Source organism: Colossoma macropomum, unplaced genomic scaffold (genome assembly GCF_904425465.1).
Source record: "Colossoma macropomum unplaced genomic scaffold, Colossoma_macropomum, whole genome shotgun sequence".
Classification (NCBI taxonomy): domain Eukaryota; kingdom Metazoa; phylum Chordata; class Actinopteri; order Characiformes; family Serrasalmidae; genus Colossoma; species Colossoma macropomum.
The window spans coordinates 7636181-7664143 of record NW_023494788.1 but is presented as its reverse complement, the minus strand read 5'-3'; the positions used below and the strand labels follow the sequence as shown (position 1 = coordinate 7664143).

Below are 27963 nucleotides of genomic sequence, written 5' to 3'. Positions count from 1 at the left end.
CTATACAGCAAGGGTGATTGTGCACCATCGCTGTTTACACCAACTCTACCATGACGCATGGCACGTTTCTTTAAATGCCAACAGGTAAACGCAGCATTAATGTCCACATGTAGGCCTACGCTGTAATTCCCAACTCTAATAAACTACAAGAGACCATGCATTACAGTGATTTTACCATGATTAAGGGGTGTTATTAGTGCTGTAACGTACCACCTCAAGTTGTTGGTTTTTTTAAAAAGTGACACCATACGATACAATAATATCATTGCTGTCGGAACAAAATTCATAAAAAGTAATTTTACAGAAGAAAGAAAAAACTTATTGACTTTCAATGTAAGTTAAGGGATGAAATGTAAAGAAACTAAAGAAATGTGATCCCTTTGGAGTGGGCTATGGTTGTCAAGCAACCTCGGTCCACTAAACGAGGACCTATTTTTTCGCCGGACATAAGAGTTTCCAGTAGCCCATCATTGTGTGGTCTAGTCATTTCATTACATTTTCAATGTTTATCATATTATTATGAATATAATCATAATACAGCAGTAACCTTAACACAGAAACCTTCTCTTTATATTTAGCTGTTGTTTAGCCAATTATAACCGCTACATTACTGCTTACTTTACTGTTATGTTAGCACCAAGCTAATGTCAGTGTGCACTGCTTATGGCAAACAGCTCTAGCTCTAAAGCCTAACAGTGAAAAATAATTTAGGACCCTGTTAGCGGGTTAGCTCGCAGCCTAGATCTAGTCATTAAGGAAAGAAGTGGACAGTCCCTTGATAAAACTGAGTAAGAAGGTGTTTAGTACAGCCTTTTACTCATACACACTCTGACACCTTGCCACATCTATTAATACTGTGTTCCACTGACAGTCATTATTATTTGCATGAACATGATGATATTTGATAACGTGCTGCCAATCAGATTTGGCTGAAACGATCCATTTCGCATAATCCACATATTAGTGCAAAAGTAATTACCGAATAGCCTGTAGTAGTTACTAAATAGTACGTAATACTTGAGATGAGTAAGGAAACAACCTATAAGACCAAACAGACACAAAGCGCAAACACATCAGACTTCAGAGAAAACAGTACCTTCAGAGTCTTTTATCAGCATTATTGCTCCTTATCATGCCACTGTTCTGATTGAGGCCAAACTGCGAGCTGACTCTGGCACGCTTGCAACACAGTTTAGGCACCCACTTCCTCTCATCAGTGCCTCTGCCACCAGCGAGGTTTCATTTACAAGAACTTTGTACCAGTCAGCGGAGACAAAATTGAAGATGTGACTGTGACAGCCCATCTCCGGTTTCCTGCATCTGCTGCACTTCGCAGCCCAGCGCCAGCCTAGAACGCAAAAACGAGCTGTTTGAAAAAAAAAGGTGGTCCACCACTTTTGCTGAGGACAGTAGCTCAGTAGTGTCATCTTTGACCAGAACCACTGAAGCGCCGTCCATTTCCGCCACTGAGAGAGAAACTGATGAGCCAGAGGTGAGAAGAACAGTGCAAACACGCAAACAAGCTGAGCTGACAGCAGACCAACTCCTCAGACTGGACTGCTGATGCCACAGCATACACACTGTATGATCTCCAGCAGAGCAGAGAAGCTGCTGTCCTATTCATATTTTACTTCTTTTGACCACACTGCGGGGGAACGGCCGCTCACTGAGGAATGTTTATATAATGCCGAGGAGGAAATAGCATTTGGATTTTGCCTCCATTTCTATAGTTTCTCTCCTTGAATGATCCATCAGAGGCCTACAGTTCATGTATACTCTTAAAAACAAAGGAGTTCTTTGAAGACCACCTTTTGAGTCCCTGAACTCCTTTTCAACTTGATAGCACCCAAATGAAAGGTTCTTTATGGAACCCAAAAGTGGTTCTTCTAGGGCATCGCTCCAAAGATCTTTATGTTTTTAAGGGTGTACAGACTTGAACAGGTGTCAACAGATCTCTATACACAAAGCAATCCAAAGGAACTAAAGAAAAGCCAAGGGTTAAAGGGGAAGTCCACCAATTTTTATGAAATTTCTGCATGAAATTTCAAGCCCTGAGATGATGAAAGTGATTCAATGTGAAGTGGTTCACCGCGGAAAATCTTGCTGACTGATTTCTTTACAGTGGTCATTCTGGGAACCAGGGGTCGCAATGTCTGACGCAAATATAGTCTCTTTCACTTACTATCCAAAATGACCAGTGAATCTACACGTGTCTTCTGAGCTTGATCATGGTGATAATCGTAACATAGTGGTAAATTATGAAAGTGTGTTTTCTTTCCCTTACGATGCCCTGAATTCCTTAAAGATACTTGTTTGGAGACCAAAACCTTCTCAAGACTTGTCTGAGGCATCAAGCAGGGCACTCATCACCCTCTCATGTAATAACTTTTTTTAGAGGCATTAAAACTCTTCGGACGTCTGGTTCCTATCACCACCACTGTCAACAATTCTGACTTCACATCAAACCACTCTGAATGATTTGTTTACATCTTAAACTTTTAAGCCTGCAGAAAATTTGCAAAATTGGTGGAACTCCCCTTTAAATGATTGTCAGAAAGTTCAGCTACAGAATAAACAAGGATTCTTCTTCGTCAAGTGATGATCACAACCCTTCCAGGGCACAAACGCAGGATACAAGGATATAAACGTCCTCGTCTCATTCAGCATTATAAATGACCGACTTTAATAAAATGACTCTCTCTCTCTTTCTCTTTCTCTTTCTCTCTCTCTCTGTGCTACAAAGCCGGAACTGGAAAACCAGACACCCCTTTCCCAGCTTGGTGCGGCGCTGCTGCACAGCGGAATCGCATATTTGCCACTAGATGGTGATGGAAGCCCATGGGTGGCTCGTGCTGGAGCATGTGCAGAAGATCAGCCCCTGCAGCTCACTGCTCACCCTGCACAGCATCTACCATCCGCCACAGCCCCCACCACCACCCATCTCCCTCAGTAAAGCCCCTCCATTTGCATTTCAACTCTTTCACTGCTGCCATAAACTCAGAGCTGTAGCCAAAATATTCCATCAGATGGCACGACAGCTCTCTTAGTTCATCTTTGATTGTGTAATAAGGGCTGATACAAAACATTCAAGACAGACACGATAATAATGTTTGTTTTTGGTAATGTTTGTTGCTATAGCAAATAAATTGATTGAGTAATTAAAATATGAAAAATAATACAAATGTAATTACGTTAAAGGGTTTATCTTTATCTAATATAAGAATATTGCTTAGAAAAGGAGTAATAACATAGCATTTACTGGAAATAACAGTAATAATAATAACAACAAATATAATAATAATTATTATTATTACTGTTGTTATAATTATTAGAATGATTTTGGTTAATATAAACATTTTTTTTCTATTATATTAATGTAAATATACTGCCATACCAAATTAATACAATGATAATAACACATTAATAACATAAAAATAATATAAAACAATAAAAGTGAATCTGATGTTCAAGCAGCCACTGAAACATTTCTGAGTGGCCCGAAATCGGACGCTGACCATCACGATCCAGCACGTGAGGCAGCAGTGTGTGGTGCGTCCTACCAGCAGCTCCTGTGGTCTGATGGAGTTGTCGGTGTAGATGCAGAGCTTTTCCGCAGTGAGCGGCCGAGTCTCCTTTAGCTTGGAGGCCAGAAACATGCAGACGGCGCCCAGCAGCTGCAGGTGACACTTTCGGGTCGGAACCACAGACAGGAAACGATCCAGGTAGTTCATGGCCAGAGGGAAGACCTCCTCCTCGCACTTCTGCTCCTCACAGACCTGCAGGAGGGACAGCAGGAGGGAGGGAGGGGGGAGGGAGGGAGGTTGATTGTCATCTGGGTCCATTTATAAAGCAGCACGAATCGGTGGGGAACGAATCGAACCGAACAGAGTCGGGCAGGGATAATCTCGAAGAATCGAATCGTTAAAAGTCATCGGAGCGCGGACGAATCGATCGAGTCTGCTCTCTCCTGCCTCCCTCTCTGCTTTACAGAGCATAAACATCTTTACCGCTTCACCTCTTTACATCCATCCGCTCCCTCATTCAATAAGAAACGAATTCGAGTCCCAATCAGCTCGAGCCAAAGAAAAAGAAAAAAGAGAGAAAGAAAGAAAAAAAGAAAAAGAAAAAACACCCATGCAGCAGCAGCGCAGTCGGCTCCGGAACACGGGGCTTTTTTTAATTCGTCATATTTTCATAAAATATTTAAAAATAGAAATAAATTGTCCCCGCGCGCGATTCGCACATGAAAATGTTCAGCGCACTCTCCCGCATCTTTCCCGACAATTGTCACGACGCAAAAGTCGAGGTTTATCCGTGTTAAAACTGAGTTTTGCGTGTCGGTGGCGGCCGCTCTCTCCGCCCCGCGCCGCGCCGCGCGCCTTCAAAAATTTCTACAAATTCGCAGCTCGGGCTCAGGCGCGCGATCAACGCACCAAAATAAAGCCCGGGGTCCGCACTACCGCGTGGGCCCGTGACCGATCGCCTATCGATCACGGCTCGATCGGAAACGAGCTTTGATCCCCGCGCGGCCGCCTCGCGCCGCGGCCCTCGCCCTTCCGCCCCTTCCGCGCGCTCGCCCTCCGGAGGCCATTTAAGCCCCACATTTCTGTCCCTGGCCCACCGTCTCGCCCCTCGAACTCGCCCCTCCGGACCCTCGCGTGCCTTTTTCGCCAAGGGCTCGCGCTGTTATTCCTGCGCGAGCGCCGCAGCGAGCACGGGTGTGAAAAACCAACATGGCGTTGTCAGAGAGGGGCGCGAGCGGCTCTGCATACGTGTGCAGGGGCAGAAAATCCCGGGGCAAAATCACATCAGAGAGGGCAACGGGGAGCACGAGAGACCCCCTTCGACGTGCACGCGCTCCCCGCACGCTCGGTGCTTTTTTTTAGTTTGTATCTGTCTGTGTTTTTTTTTACAATCGAGAAACTTCTCCAAATGTCACTCGCGCGCACGCACACACAGACGCGTACACGAACGTGAAGTGGGTCCAATATTAGAAAAAAGGCTGTTAAAACGAAACGCGGCGGCTCTAAATCGCCCCCCACGGACACGCCGCGCGAGGCACGCGGCCTCGGACACGCCGGACACGCACAACAAACATGACATAAACGCGTCTAGAGGCTCGAAAGTGGCCAAACCTCCAGCATCCAGGTGGCCACCATCCTCCGCATGAAGGGCTGGATGTCCTTCTGCACGCATTTGAAGTACGAGCACTGGGGCAGAAAGCGCTCCTCGATGGTCAGCAGGCTCTGCAGGACCCTGTCGTCGGCCAGCAGGTTCGGGTCTGGACGGGCTCTGATCACAGAGTCTGCCTCGAGGCAGTACAGCTCCATCTCTGTGTGTGTCTGTCTCTCTCCACTCTCTCCTCTCCTCTCTCTCTCTCTCTCTCTCTCTCTCTCTCGCTCTCTCTCTCTCTTTCTCGTCTCCTCGGGTCGCTCCTACTCCGGCACGAAGCTCGAAGCCTCCCCAGAACGCTCCTCGCGCATAGAAACCGAGTCACAGCGCGAGCTGCTCCAGCTCCAGCTCCTTTTCGCCAACTTTTTCTCTCCCTGTGTGCGCCTGGTGCCTCTTCTTTCCCCCTGCTGGCTGCTCTGCTCTCTCTCTCTCTCTCACTCTCTCTCTCTCTCTCTTTCCTCCTGCCCACAAGCTGTGACGTCAGCACATCTCATTAGCAGCCAACGTGAGCGCGTTCGTCACTCTACACTTCGTACTGTTAAAAGGCAACAACAACAACAACAAACAAACAAACACTGCTCATCCATCCACTCTTATATATATATAGTATTATTATTGATGACAATGGCGACCACCACTGTGATCAAGCCTGATCAGTCCCACCCACGCGCACACCCATGCCCCTCCTCTCACTCACGAGCGCAAAACTGTTGCACAAGCAATTAAATAAGTGAAAAATAGCTCAACTATAATACAACTAGAATGAAAACGTATTGAAATGTTGGCATTAAAATAATGGTTCATATTCCTGCTCCTCATTCAGAATGAATGACTGCACTTCCAGTGTGTTTCTCCCCCAGTCAGAAGAGCACATCACAGTTTCTCTGTGTATAATACATAAGCCAGGTTCTATATTAGGATACATAACATGTATCAGATTTTGGCTCTGTATTGATCATAGACGACCACCCCGACAGCCCCCCCAGGCACAAAAGCAGAGCAGAATTATGGTCATGTCTCCACAAAATGGAGAAAAAAAAGAGAAAATTTGTTTCCTATTATAATAATAGCACATCATCTGTCTGGAGCAAATTAAAAGTCACTGCAAAGAGATAAAGGGTCCTTTCTGAATCGCATTAACCCCCCTTCCCCACCCCCCCACTGCAACGTCTCGGTGTAAAGCTGCCTTTTATAGCCCATATTGTGCTGCGACGCTTGTGGTGAGATGATAACTTTCTAGGAAATGCATGCATGAAGTCTGTGGCAAGGCTTCAGATAAGTGTGATGCCACTGCAGCTCGAAAACGCTACTGAAGGCTCTCCGACGGGACGCACTTTCACCATTCTTGGATTAACACACGCAATACATACGATTCCAGATGATATTCCACTCTCACACTGTAATAAAGAAGGTACACTGTTTCTTCACCAAGGTACAAACAATGTAAATGTGCCCTTAAAGGTACAACGGTGGTTTTAAGGTCCTGAAATGTACCTTAAGTAAGTTTTTCCTGGGTGTAAAGTAGATATTTGTATCTTTTCATAAACTAATGTTTTAAAACAGAAGAAAACATAAAAAGGCTGGAGTCAGACGGTGTGTGGTGTCTATATAACTTAATACAGAAAATATCACTTCAATGGATTATGGTACAGTTATGTTCCCTGACTAAAGGTACTGAGATGCACCCTTACCAAGGGGTACCACCCCAGTGACAGTTTAGTACCTCTTTTTTTTCTGAGAGTGCACTCAGCTGCAGTTACAGCTTAACTGACCCCGAAAAGAAAAAAGAATGACAGTTATAACTCAAACGTAAAAAGCAGCGAGCCCTTATTAGGAGACACGCCCGAGCTCCGAGTGTCAGAAAGTTAAAGTCAGCCATTTACGCGGCTGTTAAAAGTAACAGGAATGTCTCTTTAAAGGATCTTTTTTTCTTCTAGTCTAGATTGCTTCCTCCCCTTGTCATAATTGAAGCAGCCAATAGGGCTGGTGCTGCAGCTCTGGCTTTGTTACTGGGCAGACTTGAAGAGCAACACCTCAGCAAGCAACAACCACCTGATGATGATGATGAGGAGGAGCTGAAGAGGAGGAGTGCTCGTGTTCATTATTACGGAATACTTTGTGCTCGTTGGCCAAACGAAAGCCGGCAGATGAGAGGTGTGGAGCTGAGTGGACTGAGAGGAAAGTCTCTCTGTGAGGAAACGCTCGTGCGATAAAAATGGCGCAAGACGCATTTTAGTTTCGTAAAACGACGCAAACTCACAACGGCCGGGCGCAGCCGCGGTCACATGACTGATGAAATTCACGATCAGAAAAACAAGGGAAAAAAATATGCGAAGTCTATTTTGAGCCGAACACATCTGAGAAAGCGTGAATGAGTGTTTTTAATTTGCTTTCATTAAAGAAGCGGTTAAAGTCGCGCGGACAGAGAAGACGGGTGCATGTGCGCTGAGCTCTGACTCACAGCATGAATCATACAGAGACTTTCAGCCTGACACCAGCAGGAAGGGAAATCACCATCACTATCATCACCATCATCATCATCATCATCATTATCACCATCAGAAGCTCTGGGGAGCGCGCGCCTTCCTTTTTTTCCTAATGCGCTATTAAAACGCCATAATAAAGCGTTAATAAGCCCCTATTGAGAGTTTATTAGAGTTAATACACGTCATGCAGCGCTGCACCTCGTTATAAACTTCAGTGAGACGGAATCAGCCGATTAAACACGTTTATTACACATTAATAACATCACCAGCAGCGTTATTAACATTTATACGAGAGACATTGTTCAGAAATACACGTCGCGTTTTTTTCTTCTTTTTTATTTCTCTCTCTCTCTCTTTGAATCATCTCTCTCTCTCTGAGTCGTTTTCAAAGCGGACATCACCGTCACACCTTAAAAACATTCTTAACGCGGTCAAAATAATTCTGCCTTTTTTATTTAATTTATTTTAATATTTTCATTTTTTCTCTCAGAAACACGTGACTCACTGTCTGCTTCAACTACACGATGAAAGATTTTTTAAGAAAAATAAAAATAAAAAATAAATAAAAATATATTTATATAAATTCCCCTCTCTCTGTCTGTCTCTCTCTCTCTCTCTCTCTCTCTCTCTCTCTCTCTCTCTCTCTCTCTCTTTCTGCCAACAAACGGAAAGGGAGAGAAAAATAAAACGCTAAGAAATAATAATAATAATAACAATAATAACAGCAGTCATGAAGATAATTCACTGCAACTCCGGCGCGCGGCTCCCAACGTGCTCCCCACCAGCAGCACGTGCCTGCAGCCTCATTATTTATTTATATACTTTTCGCGGGGCCGTGACGTCACGCGCCGCTCCGGTTTCCCGGATGTTCGTAATTAAGGCGCTGCGAGGACACGCCCACCAAGAGAGAGGAGCCCAAAACTTTAAACTAAACTAAAGTTAAAGTTTTAGAGCTTTACTGGTTTCATTTACAAAACCATGTAGAGCACAGCAAACACCAGAGGAGCCCAGCAGGTCAGCCTGGTTTAATAAAAACAGGGCGAATAAGTGATTTTGTTTGGCTTTAGTTTAGGAGAACTAGTTTAAAGAGCTTCGTACTGTTTATCTGTGACAGTCACACAGCTGCAGCAGCCACAGTGCACAGACTCAAACTTCAGTTTGATAAACCTGGTCATATAATTATGTGTGAGGCAAACAAACAGAGAAAGGCAGAGAAACAAAAAATAAATTTAAAATAAAATAAAATAAAATAAAAAAAAATTATTTCTCTCTCTCTCTCTCTCCTCTCTCTCTCTCTCTCTCTCCACTGAAACTCTGATTATTTGATGCTTGTATTTATAGATTTAATTTTGTCCTAAAGCCCACCTGCACACAAACACCAGCCCACAGCACAACACAAAAAATAAACAAATAAATAAATACATAAACAAAACACACAACTCTTCTAATGAAATTTGGGTTGTTCATCACCCAGTGTAATCACATGTACACTCACTTTATTAAAGCTTTAAAAATATTAAATTAATTATATTTTTGTTCAAATATATTTTAAATATTTGGACAAATTTGAAATAGAAAGTTTCAAACACATCATTCATTAAATACCTCTTAATTTAAGCTTCTGCACCAACCAGCTCAATTAATTTGAGCATAAATTCTACTGATATTTATTATGAATTGCTGATATGAAGGGGATTAAGTTAATATTTAATGCTGAGCTCTTTCAATGAAATCAGATTTTTTTTTATTTTCCCAAAGCAGTTTTAGATAAAATTAGCTACAATTAATTGAACTTTAGTATTTTTAAATTTAATCAAATTTTTTTTTCTGTCCTGTGTGATGTTCTGCAATTGTTAAAATCATTAAAGAGAATAAAAAAGTAAAATGAAACATGTTGGAAATGTTTGAAATATATTCTGAAAAATGTGTGTTATTTAATGATAGAAATATTCATAATATTTATAATAATTGAACAAATCAAGATTGAACAGCTTTTTGAAAGAAATAAAAAGCAGCACAAAAACACCTTTTAGCAACACAAACCAAAACACATTTCATCACCAAGTGATCTTCACACTGCTGTTTCAGATCCAGTCATCCTCTCAAAGCCAGGGACAATTTTCTCACTAATTTTTCTCACTATTTTTTCACAATATTTTTCCTGCTTGAGCAGCCACAGATGTCCAAGCAAAACAAAAACAAAAGAGAGAGAGAGAGCGTAGCCGTCCATCACAAACAGTGTGTGCCATGCTTCATTAATCCACAGTTCTGTCTGCTCTGTCGGTTTAAACTGAAGCTGCTGCTTCCAGACAAAGAGCAGTGGGAGTGGGAATGTGTTTTCACTGTACAGGAGCAACACACACTCTGCATGAACACCACAGCCTCCCTTTATCACCATCACACACAACACAGCAGCCCAGGTTGCCTGTAAATAGCTTCTCTCTCAAACACATCAGGACACTTTTAGTTATTTTGGCTGCAAAAACACAACAAACTCGAGAGGATTCAGTGAACCGTCAGCACTGTGGGTGTTAATGCTGCACTATAGCTGCTCAGTCAGGGCTTTTCTAGCTGTAAGCTGCATATCATCACTGTCCAAAGAAAAACAAGCATCTACAAAATGATAACATTTCACAGGAGAAGCAAAAACACTTACCTTTCACTGTAAGTTAATGTAGGAGGTTTTATTCCAAGTGAGAGCATTTCTATCGGTCCATTCATCATGGAATTTTCACACAATATAGGACAGCTGGTGTGTTGACATGATGCAGAAAAATAAAAATGGACGAAAAGGAGAGACATTGTTTTCTTTTGATATGCTACCAAACCGGGGACCCCTCAGGTATGACTCCTTTATGATTCATTGTTTCTAACTATTATGACATTGGCAGTAAATATGTTATGCTAACACTGTTGATGGCTTTACTTTCATGCTTTTATTTAATTTGCATTTAATATATTTAATTTACTTTCATAGACCCTCTTCATTTATTTAATTTCAGGTCAAAAAGCATTAGATCATTAATTGGTTAGTGTCAAAAAAAAAGAATTTATTTAACAGAAAATGACAAACAGCTAAACATAATTTCGTTTTTTTCAGAAGTGTGTCCAGCCTTTGTCTTTCCAAGAGTCTTGCTTTCAGCTTTTCAGGACATCTCCAGGGATTTTTCCACACCTCCAAAGTTCAGTCTTAGAAGTTGGTTGCATTTTCAGTTTATCACAATCCAGTAAATCCCAAACACACTCAGTGATGTTGAGGTCTGGACTTTGGGGTGGTCAGTCCATTGCTCTGAGAACACCAGCACCTCAGTGAGGGCTTCTTGACAGCTACACATGCATACTGAATTGTCTTCAAGGACTGTTTGTCAGATGGGGACAGTGTTGGTGTCTACCAGGTCTTACAGGTGGTTGTTAGGAGTCCCATTTTCTCTTTATCTTTCAAAACTGCCTCTTCTTTTACATCTTATCTTCTCAGCAATGTCTCCTGAAAAGTGAATAACTTAATGGCAGTTTTGACTGGAAGTTAAATAAACAAAGGGTCTCTGACTTTTGCACAGTGTGTGTTTTATTTACACAGCCAAAAGAGTAGAAATTTCTATTTCCCCATTAGAAATAGTTCATTATTGTTTTATCACATTTACTTAGGCATTTATTAAAAAAAGTCCCCTGATTATAATTAATTAATTCTGTCCTGCAAAGTAATAAGACTGTGTTGAGTGGGGAACCCCAACTAGGGTGTTGCTTAAAGCCCCCAAATGTTCAGAGCTGTTTTCATCCGACAATCAGGTGTTCATATATGAATGTAGGTGTTCATTCATCATTGCAAGCCACACAAAATCAATAAAGATTCGATTATTGCATCACCATCAGCGTCTGAATCAAAACCTGAGCTGAAGAACAGCATCTGACTGAACTACTGCTCCAAACAAGCACTAACAACACATGATGGCATGTTTGATGCTCTACATCCTTCATGATCAGCTGTGCAATAATGCTACACTTTATTTGTTAAACGCAGCCGTAGTCACTCTAAGAAAACTCATTTACTCTATAAACAATCAACAACAACGACAACAAATATTTCAAATAAGTTGACTTAAAGAGGACGTCCACTGATTATTCTAAAATTCTGCATGACTAAACTGTTAAGATGTAAACAAAGTCATTCAAGTGGTTTGATATTAAGTGGTTGACTGTAGAGAAACTTATGAACATGTTTTTTAATCATATCTATTTTCCCACGCCTTTAAATCCTCTTTTCAAAGTTTTAAAGTTCTTTTGCAGGTTCAGGTAATTTTTATTTACTATTATATTTGTTACATATGTTTGATGTGTTTATTTCAAATTGTGCAGCCCCTTGTTTGGCTCCTGTAGTCTTTTAAAATTGCTTTAAAAATAAAGTTGACCTGACTATGTATCAGAATTGTTCACAGTGGTGGTGATGGGAACCAGACATCTGAAGAGTTTAATGCCTCTAAAAGCTCCCTTGCAAAAAGTTATTAAACAAAAGGGCTACAAATTTGAAGCATGATGCCTGAGACACAGATTTATGACAGTCCTTGAGAAGGTTTTGGTCTAAAATGTATTTTTTTAAATACATTCATGGTGGAGAGGTACATGTGGGGCATTGTAAGGCAAAAAAGTACCAAAAGATTGTTTTGCAGATTTACTACTATTTTATGATGATTAACATTATATATAAAACCCCAGAAGACACATGTAGGTGCACTGATTGTTTTGGATAGTAAATAAGAATATTTGGCTAATATATAATGGCTATATTCATGTTGTAGACAGAGCAACCCCTGGTTCCTATCACCACCACTGTGAAGAAATCTGTACATGTCTCCACGATGCACTATTCTACATCAAACCACTCTGAATGACTTTGTTAACATCTCAACATCAGTAAAATTCCCACGGATTTCCACAGAATCAAAATTACGCATCTGTTATCTACACAGCTACCATTCTGGCTATACTAGTTCAGGGAAGACACTGTAACATATGAAAATACAGAAATTACAAAAAATTACAAATTTGAAATGTGGGTGGAATTACCCCTTTCCATTCATTTAATTTCTCAAGAATAAACAGTTCTACAGTGCAAGGTGAATGTTTATGCTGATATTTGATTTCTATGTTTATTAATTAATTTGATCTCTCCTGAAGCCTGAAGTGCTGTGAGACGCCTTTTCTCATCCAGGTCTCACTTTTCAGAGGATTTTTTAGAGAAGTACTTCTATCCAGTCCACCTGTGATCTGAAGACTCCTGCTTTGGCTACAGAATGCTAAAAGGTTCAGTGTCGACATGAATCTGAGAGTCAGTAGACATATAAAGTAGCTAATAAACCCTAAATCATGCTCCTTTACCCACCCAAGCCAAACAGGAGCAGTTCATCATTTTATCTAAGTGCTACAAAAGCTATCTGTATGTCTGCTCCTCTGCTGGCATTAATGCTTTAAACCAGTCATTACAGACATCAAAAGCCCAAACTGACAGTACGCTGACAGACACTGTCAGTCTAGAGGACCAACATGCACACAAAGACCTCTAACAGACTCCTGAGGGTCTCTACTATTCACAGCCCTCCATAGCATTGGGGTGTGGAAGCCCACCACACAAAGCAGAAAGAATCACCACCACTGTGCTGCCCAAATCACTTGATATCAGCGTTCCACTACTGCCTCATCTCTGTCTGTGGAACAACGATTCCAGATCTCAGTATCTGTCTTCTTTGACAGAAGATGCTGATCGCATGTATTTCTAGCATTCGGCACTTTGAAATAATGACTGATTTCCCTGAAATATTGATTCAGTACGTCTGAATAAGTAGTTACTTTCTGAACGTTTTGACTTACTATGTCAAAATAATGACTCATCTTCTCAAAATACTGATTTACTATAACAAAATAATCCAAGTCATGTATTGGTTTTGTGTAATGACTCATTATTCCTGTATAATTACTTGCTTTGTTGAAATGAATAATGCAATATTTTGACAAAATCACAAGAAAATCAGCCATCATTTCAAGATATTTAGTCTATATTTCAAAGAAAATAAGTCACTATTTCCAGATATGAAGTCAATATTTAAAAGAAAATAAGTAATTATTTCAAGATATTAAGTCAATATTTAAAAGAAAATAAGTAATTATTTCAAGATATTAAGTCAACATTTCAAGGAAAATAAATAATTATTTCAAGATATTAAGTCAATATTTCCAAGAAAACAAGTAATTATTTCAAGATATTAAGTCAACATTTCAAGGAAAATAAATCATTATTTCAAGATATTAAGTCTATATTTCAAAGAAAACAAGTAATTATTTCCAGATATTAAGTCAATATTTAAAAGAAAATAAGTAATTATTTCAAGATATTAAATCAATATTTCAATAAAAAAGGCATGATTTCGAGATATTAAGTCAATATCTCAAGGAAAATAAGTAATTATTTAAAGATATTAAGTCAATATTTCAAAGAAAACAAGTAATTATTTTGAGATATTAAGTCAACATTTCAAGGAAAATAAATAATTATTTCAAGATATTAAGTCAATATTTCAATAAAAAGTCATTATTTCAAGATGTTAAGTCAACATTTCAATGAAAAGAAGTCATTATGTCAGGATATTAAGTCAATATTATAAAGAAAACAAGTTATTAATGCAAAATCACAAGCCAATATTTAAGAAAAGTCAAAGTGCTGACAGAAACAAATAAAAGGGAAACCATTATGCATTTCTTCTTCTCTATCGGGTTTATGGGCTCCACAGAGGGAGGCATGCTAATATGAAAGTCTCTTAAATGATATTAAATCACTTAGAAACTCAACAAAAAGCATAAGCATAACATAATTCATGCACCGAAACTGTTCACAGTGTTTGTGTAAGTTAGCTGTACTGTGTGATGAACAGGCTTTATCACGCCTTAATGAAAAAATAGTTCTATATTGCTCCAGAAAAAGGTTCTACTTGAAAAAATAGTGAAACTCTTTGTGCTGCTATGAAGAACCATTTTTTTAAAAGTTCTTTAAAGAACCATTTACAACATCATAGCGAAGAACTATTTAAGGAGCAGTTTTAACAATCATAAGACTCTTTGAGTTGTCGTGGTTCTACACTCTTAAAAAGAGGTTCTTTAAGGGTTCTTTTGTAAAGACAATGGTTATATAGAGAACCATGACAACTCAAAGAACCGTCTGAATGCTAAATGGTTCTTTGCATGGTTCTTTACCTGTTGTAAGGGGGTACAAGTATTGTTACAAGTCAAAGAATCTTTCTTGGTACTATATCATTTGTCCTAACAGTGTGTATATAAACATTGTCTTTACTACAGAACCAGTAAAGAACCCCTAAACATAGCATTTTTGTTAGTATCATATAATAGAATCGTATCATCACTGTCCAAAAAAAAAACTGTAAAAGTATCTTCAAAATAATAACTTTCACAAAACCTTCTTAACGTTTAATGCAAGTTAATGTAAAAAAGATTAATATTATAATATATTGTAATTCTAATTGTAGAGTAGTTCCATTGGTCCATTCATCATGACAGTTTCACACAATGTAAAGGACAGGCACTGTGGTCAGATTTATGTGAATGAAAATGAAAAATAAAGGTTCTGTGCAGGTACATTTTTTGTTTATCAGGGTACAAACAGTGTAAATGATCCCTCAAAGGTACAACAGTGGTTTTATGATCCAGTTGTGAACCTTAAATAAGTTTTTCCAGGTGAAAAGTAGATATTCGTATATTTTCATAATCTAATGTTTTAAAACAGAACAATAAAATAAAAAGCCTGGAGACGAGACGGTGTGTGCGGAGTCAATACAACTTAGAGAATATCATTTCAATGGATTATGGTACAGTTATGTTCCCTGACTAAAAGTACTGAGATGAACCCTTGAGGGAACCACCCCAGTAACAAGAGGGGTCCTGCCCCAGTGACAGTGACAGAGTGTATGTCTGTAAACCGATGAGTCAGGTTTTCAGTTTTCTTTGATAACAGATGCTAATGGCAGGCTTTAGAACACTCTACAGTTTACACTCACAAAGTTTTAAATATACGGTCATAAACAAAACCCCTACACTTTCAGAAATAAAGGTACAAAACTGTCACTGGGGCGAACCCCTCTTGTCACTGGGGTGGGGTGTTGACTCCACACACCCTGTCTCCTCTCCAGGCTTTTTATTTTATTGTTCTGTTTTAAAACATTAGATTATGAAAAAGTACAAATATGAAATTTCACCTGGGAAAAACTTATTTAAGGTTCACAATTGGACCTTAAAACCACTGTTGTACCTTTGAGGGATCATTAACATTGTTTGTACCCTGATAACCAAGAAGTGTACCTGCACAGAACCTTTATTTCTAACAGTGCAAATGTGGCACAATTTTTCTTTATTATGCTGGGTTTAATATATTGAAAAAAAAAAAAATATATATATATATAATAAAAATGGCTCCATAACTTTTGCACAGGCCACATTTCATGTTTAATTTTTCCTCCAATATGTTAAATTCAGAAAATAGACAGTAAATGTGTATCAAAATGTGCAGCAGTGTGTTAATTACAGAGTATGTGTTCACTTATTTTGTCTTAGAAAATCAACAAAATGTCATTTTAGCAGGGGCACCCAAACTTTTGCACACAACTGTACCTCACAGCTATGCTGGGCAAAGCAAAGCAGTCAAATATTGTTAAAAGGGAGAATTTATATGATTCCCTTCAAGAGGTCTCCTTAAAGAGTTAATGGTAAGTTTTGGCACAAAAGCTTACATTTGTCATATTTTGACATAATTTGAAATCAGCAGCTTCCTTTTATATTGTCTCAAAATTTCATGATGAATGGACTGAAATGACCTGGAACAAACAGCTTCTCCATTAACTTCCATTCAAAGTTAAGATGTAATGTTGCCTGTTTGGTGTCTCTGTCCAGTGTGTACACCTGAGCATTGGAACCCCCAGGCCTAACATATCCCCTTCCCCCTGAGCCAAAAGCGACAAAAAGCAACTAACAAATGGTTCTTTAAAGAATGATCCAGTATAACTATCCATTAGGTTGTTCTTTATGGAACTTAATGCTGCATTTTTCTCCAGCCACTGCTATGTCTGCATCCCCCTCATGTGCCGAGCCTTTTCCCATGTTCATATCTCCAGCCCTTGAGTTTGTCACTCATGCAACAGCTGCTGGCTGATACTATACCAGCCCAGTGCCCAGTTTTTTTTTTGTTTTTTTTTTCTTTTTTCTCCTCCTTCCCTCCCCATAAGCAAAAAGAACCCACACATAGAAACAAAGGCACTGTTGGAAGGGAACCTTGGTGCAGAATGCAAGGACTTCTCGGGGGCAGGTTGTGTCCCTCAGGAATCCATCAGCACCGAATGCCTTGGCATGGCTCGTTCTTCCGCCACGAGGAAGAAAACAAAAAAAAGAAGGAGGGGGAAAAAAACGTCCTGAAGACTTCCACCTGGGAGCACAGCGTCCCCCGGCTTTGTCAGCAGAAGAGCAGGCGAAATCAAACACGCTCCGAACTCACACACAGACTCCCCCTCTCTACGCCTTTGTCCAGGTCACTTTGTCGGCTGGAAGCTTAAGTAGCTTTTCAAAGCTTTTTAGAAAGACTCATAACAGCAACAGTGTCTGTTGAAAAGCACCTGCCATCGACACACTGACAGGAAAACACACACTGAGTGAAGCGCTCAAGTGCACATGCATTGAGCCGGACAGAATAAATAGCAGTATTTAGCTCGATAATGTTGATTCAAGCAGAACCAACTGAGCATCAAGGGTGAAAGAAAAGTTTAATCTGTCCACATAATAACTCAGTATGATGTATCTTACGAGGATGTTTTTAAAGTGGACGACTGATCAGGGTTAAGATGTAAACAAAGTCATTCAGATGTAAAAATTCGTTCTAGACAAACTTCAGAATCGCTCACAGTGGTGCAGACGTCTGAAGAGTTTAATGCCTCTGAAAGCTTTCTAAAAGAAAGTTATTACATGAACTGATTATGAATATGCTGCCTGATGCCTGAGACGTTGCTTTATGATAATTTCGAGAGACCCTTTTGGCCAAAAACTTATATTTTAAACATAGATCAGGAGGGGTACATGCAGGGTGCTGTAAGGCAAAACAGTTCCTAAAGAAAATGTATTTTTTTTATTTTAACATTATCAACATAATATAAAAACTCATAGCTTCCCTGGTTGTTTTGGATAGTTAGTAACATATTTGCATTGTAAACATTGTGACTGGTTCTTATCACCACCACTGTAAAGAAATCTGACTGTGTAAGTTTCCCACAATGAACCATGTCATGTCAAATGATTCTGAGTGACTTTGTTTAGATCTCATCGACTGAATTATCCAGACGTTTTGAAAAAACAGTGAATTCCTATTTAAATGGACATTTATAGAAATTTTGTTTTCATGTTTAGCATAAGAAATTCCTCAATAAATGGAAATATTGCACGTATTTTCTCAGCGTATAATTGCACTAGATATTAGTAAAATATCTCCTTGTTTTACAGTAAATACACACACCTTGTATATAATGTAACAAGACAAGTAATTTTTAAAGTAACCTAACATTTTAATTTGCTGCTGTGTAGTTCGGTACATACCTGAGGTGCCTAAACTTTTTGTCTTAGGTGGCCAAAGTGCAAAGTTAGTGGTGGGCCGTGGGCCAAAAAGACCACAAATAAAGAAGACAGGTAGGTGAAAATTGAGTTTTTTATAATGTACAATCTCAGCAAAGAGGTTTCTATATAGTAGCAAAAAAGGTTCTTGGGACTCTTTTCAGTGCTATACAGAACCATTTTTAAAGGGTTTTAAAGAAGGCTCTCCATCATCGAAAAGAACCAAATAACCAGCCGAAGAACAGCTTAAGCATTCAAATGGTTCTTTGAGTTGTAATGGTTTTATATACACTCCTGGGCAAAAAAACAGGCCAAGCACATAATGGCAAAATGTTAAGCTTTTAATGGTCTTAACAACAAATAATTCAATAAAGATGCAGTAAGTTAGTAAGTTTTGTGTGTAAATATACAGACAATCTTCAACAGCAAGAAGAGTCAGTATTTTTCCACTCAGGACTGATGGCTTCAAACAGCTGAAAAACATTGCTGAGCTAGTTTGTGTTTAATTTGAGACCCAATGCCATTTCACCCCTCGCCCCTACCACTTAGCCCTTAGCCCTCTGTTTTGCACATTCACGTCTAGGGTTAGGGTGTCCCGATTTTTGTTGAGATAGAGGGATAGGGCGAAGCGTTAGGGCTACATGGCCCTTCAAACACAGTGTTATGAGAAAAAAAGAAAAACCGGCAAGATGGCTGCACAAGCGACCAAAGAAACCCACGAATGTGAAAACTTTCTCGGTTAAAAATTACAATAACCATTGTATTATCTCAGTTTAATGTTGCTGCAGACTGGCAGGGTCGCCTACAGAGCAGTGCTAGTAGCCTGTTAATGAAGTAATGTTCCCATTTCGTAGGGGAAGATTTCAACCGCTACTGCTTGTAACTCAGTTGCAAGGGGCAACATGACACTCGAAAACAAGGGGTAGGGGTAAAAATATTTTCTATAGAGTGTAAATCTGGACTCTGACCAGGCCAAAACCATCATTAAAAACATTATATCTTGGGCTATCTTTTTTAAAGCAAAAAAAAGAGAAAAAATGGAGATACAATATTTTTAAGTGACAGCGATGATATAGTAAGTTATATGTAATAAAAAAATGTCTTTGTTTTCTCACTGGCTGAGGGGGTGCATTTAGAGGAACTTAAGGCAGGTCAAATCAAATGTATCAGCTTCATTCATCATGAATCAGCTCAAAAACTCCAATATGAATGCAATGGACATGTTTACTGAGTTTTCCTAAAATACAAAACTCAGCATACAGTATAATATCATCATTTACTGAAGATCTTACGCCTCTGCAGTTTAGGGTTCCCACATCCACACCTGCTCAGCTCACACAGACACACACACAAGCACGCGTTTGTCATCTCAGTTGGTTAGCATCTTGGCTGAGGCGCTCACCCAGTTGTGCTGTTGGTTTAGGGCATGTGGGGAACCGAAGGGAGCAGATGGGTCTCTGACCGAGATCAGAACGGGAGATTATGTGTAACAATTCCAGCTCTCTCACGTTCGAGGATCAGGTGCTGCCCCATTCTTGCATTTTCAATTTTAGCTCGTACCTCATGTGACCTAAAAATGTGCAAAAACTATGATAATGTCTTATTTTAGCACCTCCAGTTTATCATTTCAGGGACATCCAAGACTGACAGGCCCATGCATAGTCTGAAAGGTTACTAAAGGAGAAGGGATGACCACACAGATCGAATTGTGTATTGATGATGACTGAATGCTCATTTGGGGTTTTAATAAGTTACAGTTTAAATTACTGATAATCTTCTCCACATTCTTGATCCAGAGATCTGCCTCACAACTCAGTATATTTTGCCTACCCAGCTAATTTTAGACTTTGTTTGATCTATAGTATGATAGTATGATAGAGATTATGATTTCCTTCTCATTTTTTCCTCCCTTGTCATGTTTCACTGGCTGTTTATTATAAATATCCTGTTTTAATGTGTATACACACAAGGATTAATCACAGCCTGAATATCTAAACCAGGATTAATCACAACCTGTGTGTCTAATCAGGATTCATCACAGCCTGAGTATCTAAACTGGGATTAATCGCAGCCTATGTATCTAAACCGGGATTAAGCTCAGCATGAGTATCTAAACCTGGATTAATCACAGGCTGAGTAAAAACCAGAGGACAAAAGGCGTAAAGGTATGTTTTGTTTTGTTGAAGCAGGTTCAACATAGACAAGGTTTCTGGCTTTCAGCTTTAGCTTCACAAAACACAGCTGGGGTTAACTTGTTTTACAGCAGCACTTTCTTTGTTAATCCAGGTTTAGATACTCTGTTAAACCTGGATTATTCACAGCCTGAGAAACTAAACCTGGATTAGTCACAGCTTGAGTACGTAACCTTGGATTAGTCACAACCTGAAAGACTAAACCCAGATTAATCACAGTCTGAATAACTAAACTTGGATTAATTATAGCCTAAGTAACTACACATGGATTAATCACAGCCTGAATAAATAAACCTGGATTAATCATAGCCTGAGTAACTAAACATGGATTAATCACAGCCTGAATAAATAAACCTGGATTAATCTCAGCCTGAGTAACTAAACCTGGATTTATCACAGCCTGAGTATCTAAACCTGGATTAATCACAGTCTGAATGACTAAACCTGGATTAATCACAGTCTGAATGACTAAACCTGGATTAATCACAGGCTGAGTATCTAAATCTGGATTAATCACAGGCTGAGTAAAAACCAGAGGACAAAAAGGTATGTTTTGTTTTGTTAAAGCAGGTTCAACATAGACAAGGTTTCTGGCTTTCAGCTTCAGCTTCACAAAACACAGCTGGGGTTAACTTGTTTTACAGCAGCACTTTCTCTGTTAACCCAGGTTTAGATACTCTGTTAGGCTGTGATTAATTGTCATGATTATAACTGCCTGTGAAAACAGTTCCACAAATACAGGTTAAAACTCTAAAATGCAAAGAAGAAACCATATATAAACAGGATCTAGAAACGCTGCCACCTTCTCTGGGCCTGAGCTCATTTAAAATGGACTGAGGTGAAGTGGAAAAGTGTTGAATCAACACTTGAAATTCTTTTTGGAAATCATGGACGCTGTATCCTCTGGGATAAAGACCACTTGGCTTGTTATCAGCGTACAGTTTAAAAGCCAGCATCCTAGATGGTATAGGGGTGCATTAGTGCACATGGTATGTGTCACGTGCACATCTGTGAAGGCGCCACTAATGCTGAACAATGTATACATGTTTTGTCAACATATGCTGCCATTAAGATGACGTCTTTTTCAGGGAAGGCCTTGATTATTTCAGCAAGGCAGTGTCAAACCACATTCTGCATGTATTATAACAGCATTGCTTTACATTAGTTTACATGATTTGCACTTTATTGCATCCTATTTTTATTTACATTCTACAGCGTCCCAACTTTTTTGGAAATGAGGTTGTAAATGTGGCCATTTAAACTGCATGTTATACCTGCAAAAGATCTATAGGCTTAATGAAAGACTCCCTTTCAGGCCCCTTCACCAAAATGTAACTTCACAAATCAAACCCCCTTCCCTCCCCCGACTCCACCATGATTACACCAGCACACATGAATTCACAGCACAGTTGGATCAGGCTACTATAATCTGATCCTTTTTGGGGAGACTCAAGCGTTGTGGCGCAATTTACGACCCGTGTCTTTCAAGCCGTTCCCCCAGCCTGCTGCTGGAGCCTTCCCCGAGAGCTGCCGTGTGGGTCTGGAACATGTGTCGTGCGCTATCTCACTCACAAAGGTAAAGGGGAAGCTTAACATCCTGGGAAAATCTCAAACAGTGTGAAATTACCTTGATCCAAAGATTCCTGGCGCATACCAGCCGAATGAACCCATAACAGTGCTCTAGAGCAGGCAGCCGGCCCACTGAGGAACAGCTGGGAGAGATAGAGGAGGCTACACAGGAAGAGAGAGGGGATAAGAAGAGGAGAAGAAAGAAAAGAAAGAAAGACTTTTGGGACCCGACTATTCAAAAAAGGCAGTTAACATTTCACAATTGCGCATGAGCTTCGACTAACGCAACGCTTGCACTGTGGAGTGTGGAGGCCTTGATAGACCCAGTGATAGATTCTCCTAAAGGAGGTGCGGTGAAGGGAATTGATCAGCGTATGACGTCAATGGGGATTAGGCACAGCCTCTGCGCAGGACTGGCCCGTGACTTTGTTTGGGTTTATTTAGGAAGGTGGAGGCCATCTTGGCTGGAATGCTGTTGTTGCGGACATAAATCTGGCCAAAGCTCTCGGCGGGTTTGTGTAATTGCTGCTTTTATCCTTCAGACACAACAGCGAGGAGAAAACAACACCGTTGCGTGCTGCGAGACAACGGTGCTGTGTGATTCCTCCGAACCCGCTGCCCAAAGCTGCAGGCCGTGGCTTTGCTGCGCTGCCTGTTTCACACCTTGTTAACCAACAGTGAACCTGAGCTTCCTCCTCACTTACATGACTCGAAGAGTCGAAAAGACTTTCACACTCATTCCCAGGTTCAGCGCCCTGCACAACAGAGCGTACTTACGTAAGCCAGCCATCCAAAAAGAAGCCAAACCGAACGCATTCTTGGAGCAACTTTGACTAAAAATGGTCAGCTGAAAATGCCATAAGCCGAGCTGTATTGCTCAGTGTTTGCTAGGTTGTGAAAAAAGCCACCATCAAAGGATAATGCATATATCCATATAATAACACTTACAATGGTTGTCCCATATCACGTCACTTTGAGTTAAAAGCAATACAAATAATAAGCATTGAAAGTAAAGACAGATATCGAAATGATTGCTGGTTAAATAAAGGCAGAGAATGTTTCTAGCAGTTGCCATGCGACCCCACAAAACATAACAGAGCTCTGAGTCATTTCATTTGCAGTGGATTATTCAGTTATGTGGACGACGGATTGTTATAATTTACTATTTATTCTCATCTTGCTCCCAAATATTCATTAGCACAGGCAGAAATGCACACGGCAGGCACAGAGCCGCTCAAAGGGAGGCGAGCAGGATAAAACAAAGTGACAGAAATAGAGAAAGCATCTCTTGAAAGAGGCCGTTTGTGTAACTAAATGCACCTGTGCTCCCAATGCCATTTTGTAACGAATTATCTGCCACATCTTGACCTCAGCATACTTACAATGCCTCAGCGTGAGAAAATGAGAATCTTGATTCTGTTATGAAACACTACGCGAAAAAGCTTTGCATGAAAGTTTTGCTCTTAATGAACAGCGACTCTGCAAGCAAATGCAGTCGCCCCTCACACAGAGCGACACTGCTGAATGTCCCTTTGTCGGAACCTGAGAGATTCCATTGTGTTCTAGAAAGGTTTGTTGTCTTTGGGGCCTGGCCAAGTCCTTGTAGATATTTATCAAATGATACCTACATTCACAGGGATTCAGTTCCGTCTTCCACGTACCCCCCACCACCCCCCGCTTGCCTTCCTGAGAGCATTCTCTGTGGGTTGCCTCATGGACATGCCAGTAGCCTCTGTGAAAGGCAGCATGAGCTAAGAGAGGTCTTCACACCTGCTGTAGGCTCATGGGACAATTACAGCAAAACAGCACTCAGCTGGTAAGCTATTTAGCCACGATTGACAACAAAAGCAGGACATTAGTCAAGACGAGGAAGAACGACTTATCAATTCCTTAAAAGAGCCTGTTACCAGAGCCTGCGATGTAAACAGTTCTTAGGAAAGAATGGGTTGATTATTGTGAACAGCAACAGATTCCTGTTGCGTTTGACCTTTATTAGTACAAATTTACTTCATGTGTGCTTTATAATGCACGTATTCAGGCTTATCAAGTCAATAGCTGGTAACCTGCTTATAACATCCTTCTCCTTGTGTTTTCACCAACAATAGTAGATGGCAATGTTAACGTCAAGCTAGAGGAGTTAGCTTGGCGCTATTAGGGATTTATGTCAGCTCTAGCTTAAATACACACTTTTTTAGCTTGTAACAGGCATGTAAGAAACATTTTTTACTAGGTATGTCTCGGTTTTAAGTAACACTTTCAATTCAATTTTTTTTCTTGTAACGTTAACCTGATAGCTGTTGAGCCAGTTAGCTTCCTGATACCTATCCACTCTACTAGTTAGGGCAGAATATATCCTGTTATAAAGAGAATATAACGTGTAAAGAAGTTAAACAGTGATGTTTGACTGGCAGTTTATCATCTGGCTGCATTTAATGGACACAGATTTTAACACTAATAACTGGGCTTTTTCACTGGTTGTGTTTACATGCAAATATTTTTGCCAATATGATTGAATACATTCTGATTATAGATGAAGACTGAGGTGTTTAAATTCTCACTCTACTCACCAATCTGCTGGAAAATATCCATTTACATACAAGTAATCCGATCCAAAATTACGCACATGCGTAGAGAACAACGTAGACGTTACCCTGACAACGAGCATCACGTGAGTCTAATCAGAGTGAGATGAGCAGCAGTGAGCAGTGCTCGTGTTTTTAATTACTTTAAAATGATGTCAGACTCAGGAAAACATGCTTCACATGTCCTTATTAAAGAAGGCCGAGAGGAAGACGTCGTGTTCTGAGACACATAAGCTGGACGTCCGTCCCACCGACGTCTTTTAAAGATCAGAGCATAAACTTCGTCTCCTCTGCAGACCAGTTTCTGCTCCCACCATGTTGAATGTTATAAACGTTCGCTATGATGTGACGCACATGATCAGAACGGACTTAAACTTTCTGATTCTGAATGGAATCAGATACAGGTGTTTACACGGTTATTATTCTTCTATTTAACCTATTGTTTACAGGATTACCCACCTCGTTCAATCGAACAGAAATTGTATTCTGAATGGCTTCAATCAGACTAGTCTATTCCGACTTAAGTGTATACATTGATATATTCTACTCTGTTAACTTTAGCTGTTAGTCGGATTATTAACAGATCATCAGGCTGCATGTAAATGTGGCTACCAAGTCATTATGAAGCCACATAGCTTAAAAATAAGCACACTATTGTTAATTTAGCTAAAACCGGTAACTAACAACACTTCCGTTCCTCAACCGGATATGTCAGCCATAATCTGGAAACACTGTGGTCACGTTAAAATAAGGTGAAGAGATTGTTATCATCACCTTAGTAAATCATGTGCTAACTCTAAATAAAGACAAACGAACCCTCTAATTTAAACTAAGTTGGTATTTACATCTAAGCAGGATTAAATTTCTTCAGCATAACCTGTATTTAAGCATGGAGTTAGACTTCGTCCTGTTAGATTAACCTGTTAGACTGACCAAACAAGCAGCCAGTTAATAGCAGTGACTGGCTTGATGTCTTAATAAAGGCATAATAAGGGCATCGTAATGGACGTCTTACTGTTTCTTTACTGTATCTTCAAACTGGTAACTTTGTGAGAATGGGGGAAAAAATTTTATACTATGCAATCATATGCAAAAGTTTTGGCGCCCCAGGTCAAATTCCATGTTTTGTTGATTTTCTAAGTGAAAATATGTTGACACATCCTCTTCCACAACAACACTTTTCCGCACATTTTAACACAAAATCAGTGTTTATTTGCTGAATTTAACACATTGAGGGAAAAATACAACATAAAATGTGGCCTGTGCAAAAGATTTTAGATTTTATGTGTCTTTTTCCCCCCAATGTGTTAAGCCCAGCACATAAACAGAAAGGTCACACTTTATTTGAATGGTCCCCTATAGATGTTCTACAGATACTTAAACCATTAACAAACTTTCTGCTCATATTCAATTGATTAACAACAACATTATGGTTAGGTTTAGGGTTAGGAGTAGGTGTAGGTTTTGCCTTGACGTTAAAGTTTTAGGGTTTTAGGGTTAGGGATAGATTTCATAAAATCTTTCACATTCAACTTGAAGTTAAATTGCATTTAATGGAAATTTAGTTTAATGTTACTTAAAGACAGACTGAGCATTTACAAAGCATCTACAGTGGACCATCCAAATTAAGTGTTACCAACAGAAATTGTGCATTAAAATGTACAGAAAATACCATATTTAAGTATGATCTGTAGAGGCTGTGTTAACTCATTTTCACTCCAAAAATTAACTAAACTTGTAATTTGCCTAGGGGTGTTCAAAAATTTGCATACGACTGTATATCTTAAGGTAAGGAAAAAAATATTTGGAAGGTTCACCAGGTCCATTCGTCATCAGATGTTCATTCAAGGTAAGGAGCATCTGTCACATTGCTAAAAACGGCTCTTTGAAGTGATGCCATGGATGCATTCAGGGGATAACATTTTTGTAAACTAAGCATGAGAATGTAAAGAACCTAATAATGTTGAGTTTCTATACTGATTACAAGTTTTTCCTAGAGCTATCCAACCATTTAGGAACTTTTGTCTTGTGTAGATGCATTTTTAAATGCTCTACACAAACAAGTAAATAAAGCTCATGGATGCTCTTTCTATGTATTATATCTTTGTTTCTATGTAGCTTGGCTACTGAGGACTCTACAGACACCCGATGCACATTTCCCTTATAGTGGACGTTCTTCTTGCGTGACATTATAAAGAGCAAGAGTAAAGGGTAACTGCTACTGAATCAGATCGAGACAGTTTGATAAAATCTTCGGTAAAGGAAGGGTTCTTTAGAGTTAATCATCATTTCTGTACTGTCAGTGGATCTTAATCTCAAAGATTAGATTTTTTAGGGCCATCTGACATACAATGACAGTCACATGAATCACAACTGACTTCTTGGCTTGGAGGAATGTCCTCATACTGTACCTCTGAGGCCATCACAGGACCATGTGCCTCTGAGATAATGAAGTTCAAACCTCAGAAGGACCATCTGGATGTTCACCCTGGCTCAGCTCCGTCGACCAAAACCGTTCGGCTCCGCTAGACACACACTGCTTCTCCTTGATAAGAAATGAGCCATAATCTACCTAATTGGCCGACTAATGCTCTGATTCATGTTTTCCATTTCTTATTTTTGCAGCAGGAATGAGAAGCCTCTTTCACGTTGGAGGGCATTTGAAGGGAACTCAGGGTTAGTCTGTGATGTTGTTGGAATATTGGAGGAGAAGTTTAGGGTAACATGAAGGCACAGCGAGTCCAGGCTTCTATTTCACACTCCTATAACTTCAGAATAACTGTATCACTGATTTACAGTATTGGCTGAGCCACCTTCAAAGCTGTTGTAAAGTACTACAGTACAGTACAGTACAACTAGGCCAGGGGTGCCCAGACTTTTTTGTCTTGGGGCCAAAGTGCAATGTTTGTGGTAGAGAGGGGGCTATAAAAAACAAAACTATGTACAAAGTTAGAAGGTAGGTAGGTTTCAAGTTGAGTTTATAAAAAAATATTTTATAACATTACATTACTTTTTATTACTAAAATACTTAAAAAAAAAAAGATTTTAATCAGTCATATCTAACACAAGAATAAGATCTCTTATTGGGTGAGAGGGTGGGCTTTCTGGTGGGCCAAATTAAACATCCTCAGAGGCCAACTTCAGCCTTGAACTAAGAGATAGGTAACAGGCTAAACCACTCTTTCAATAATACTCAGTGTTAAGCTTTGAACTGACATATTTCAAAGCTTGAACGTAAAACTGCCGAAGAAAACAGGGGGAATCTGTTACCTGAATGTCTAACATCCTTCAAACATCCATGTTTTTTTCAATAGA

General features: G+C 39.7%; 1 protein-coding gene across 2 annotated transcripts in view; it reads right to left on the bottom strand.

Annotated features, from left to right (window-relative positions):
• Window positions 1-27963, bottom strand: part of ccnd2a (cyclin D2, a) — a 253009-nt gene that overhangs the window by 18879 nt on the left and 206167 nt on the right. Inside the window, exons 1-2 of one of the 2 annotated variants that reach the window (XM_036568214.1) lie at window positions 5136-5800; window positions 3561-3776 (exon numbers count right to left, since the gene is read on the bottom strand). In XM_036568214.1, coding sequence (XP_036424107.1) covers window positions 3561-3776; window positions 5136-5330 — 411 coding nt within the window. In that variant the 5' untranslated portion in view covers window positions 5331-5800. Of the gene's footprint in view, window positions 1-3560; window positions 3777-5135; window positions 5801-27963 lie in introns of those variants that run through there. The other variant, XM_036568215.1, reaches the window with a different exon arrangement.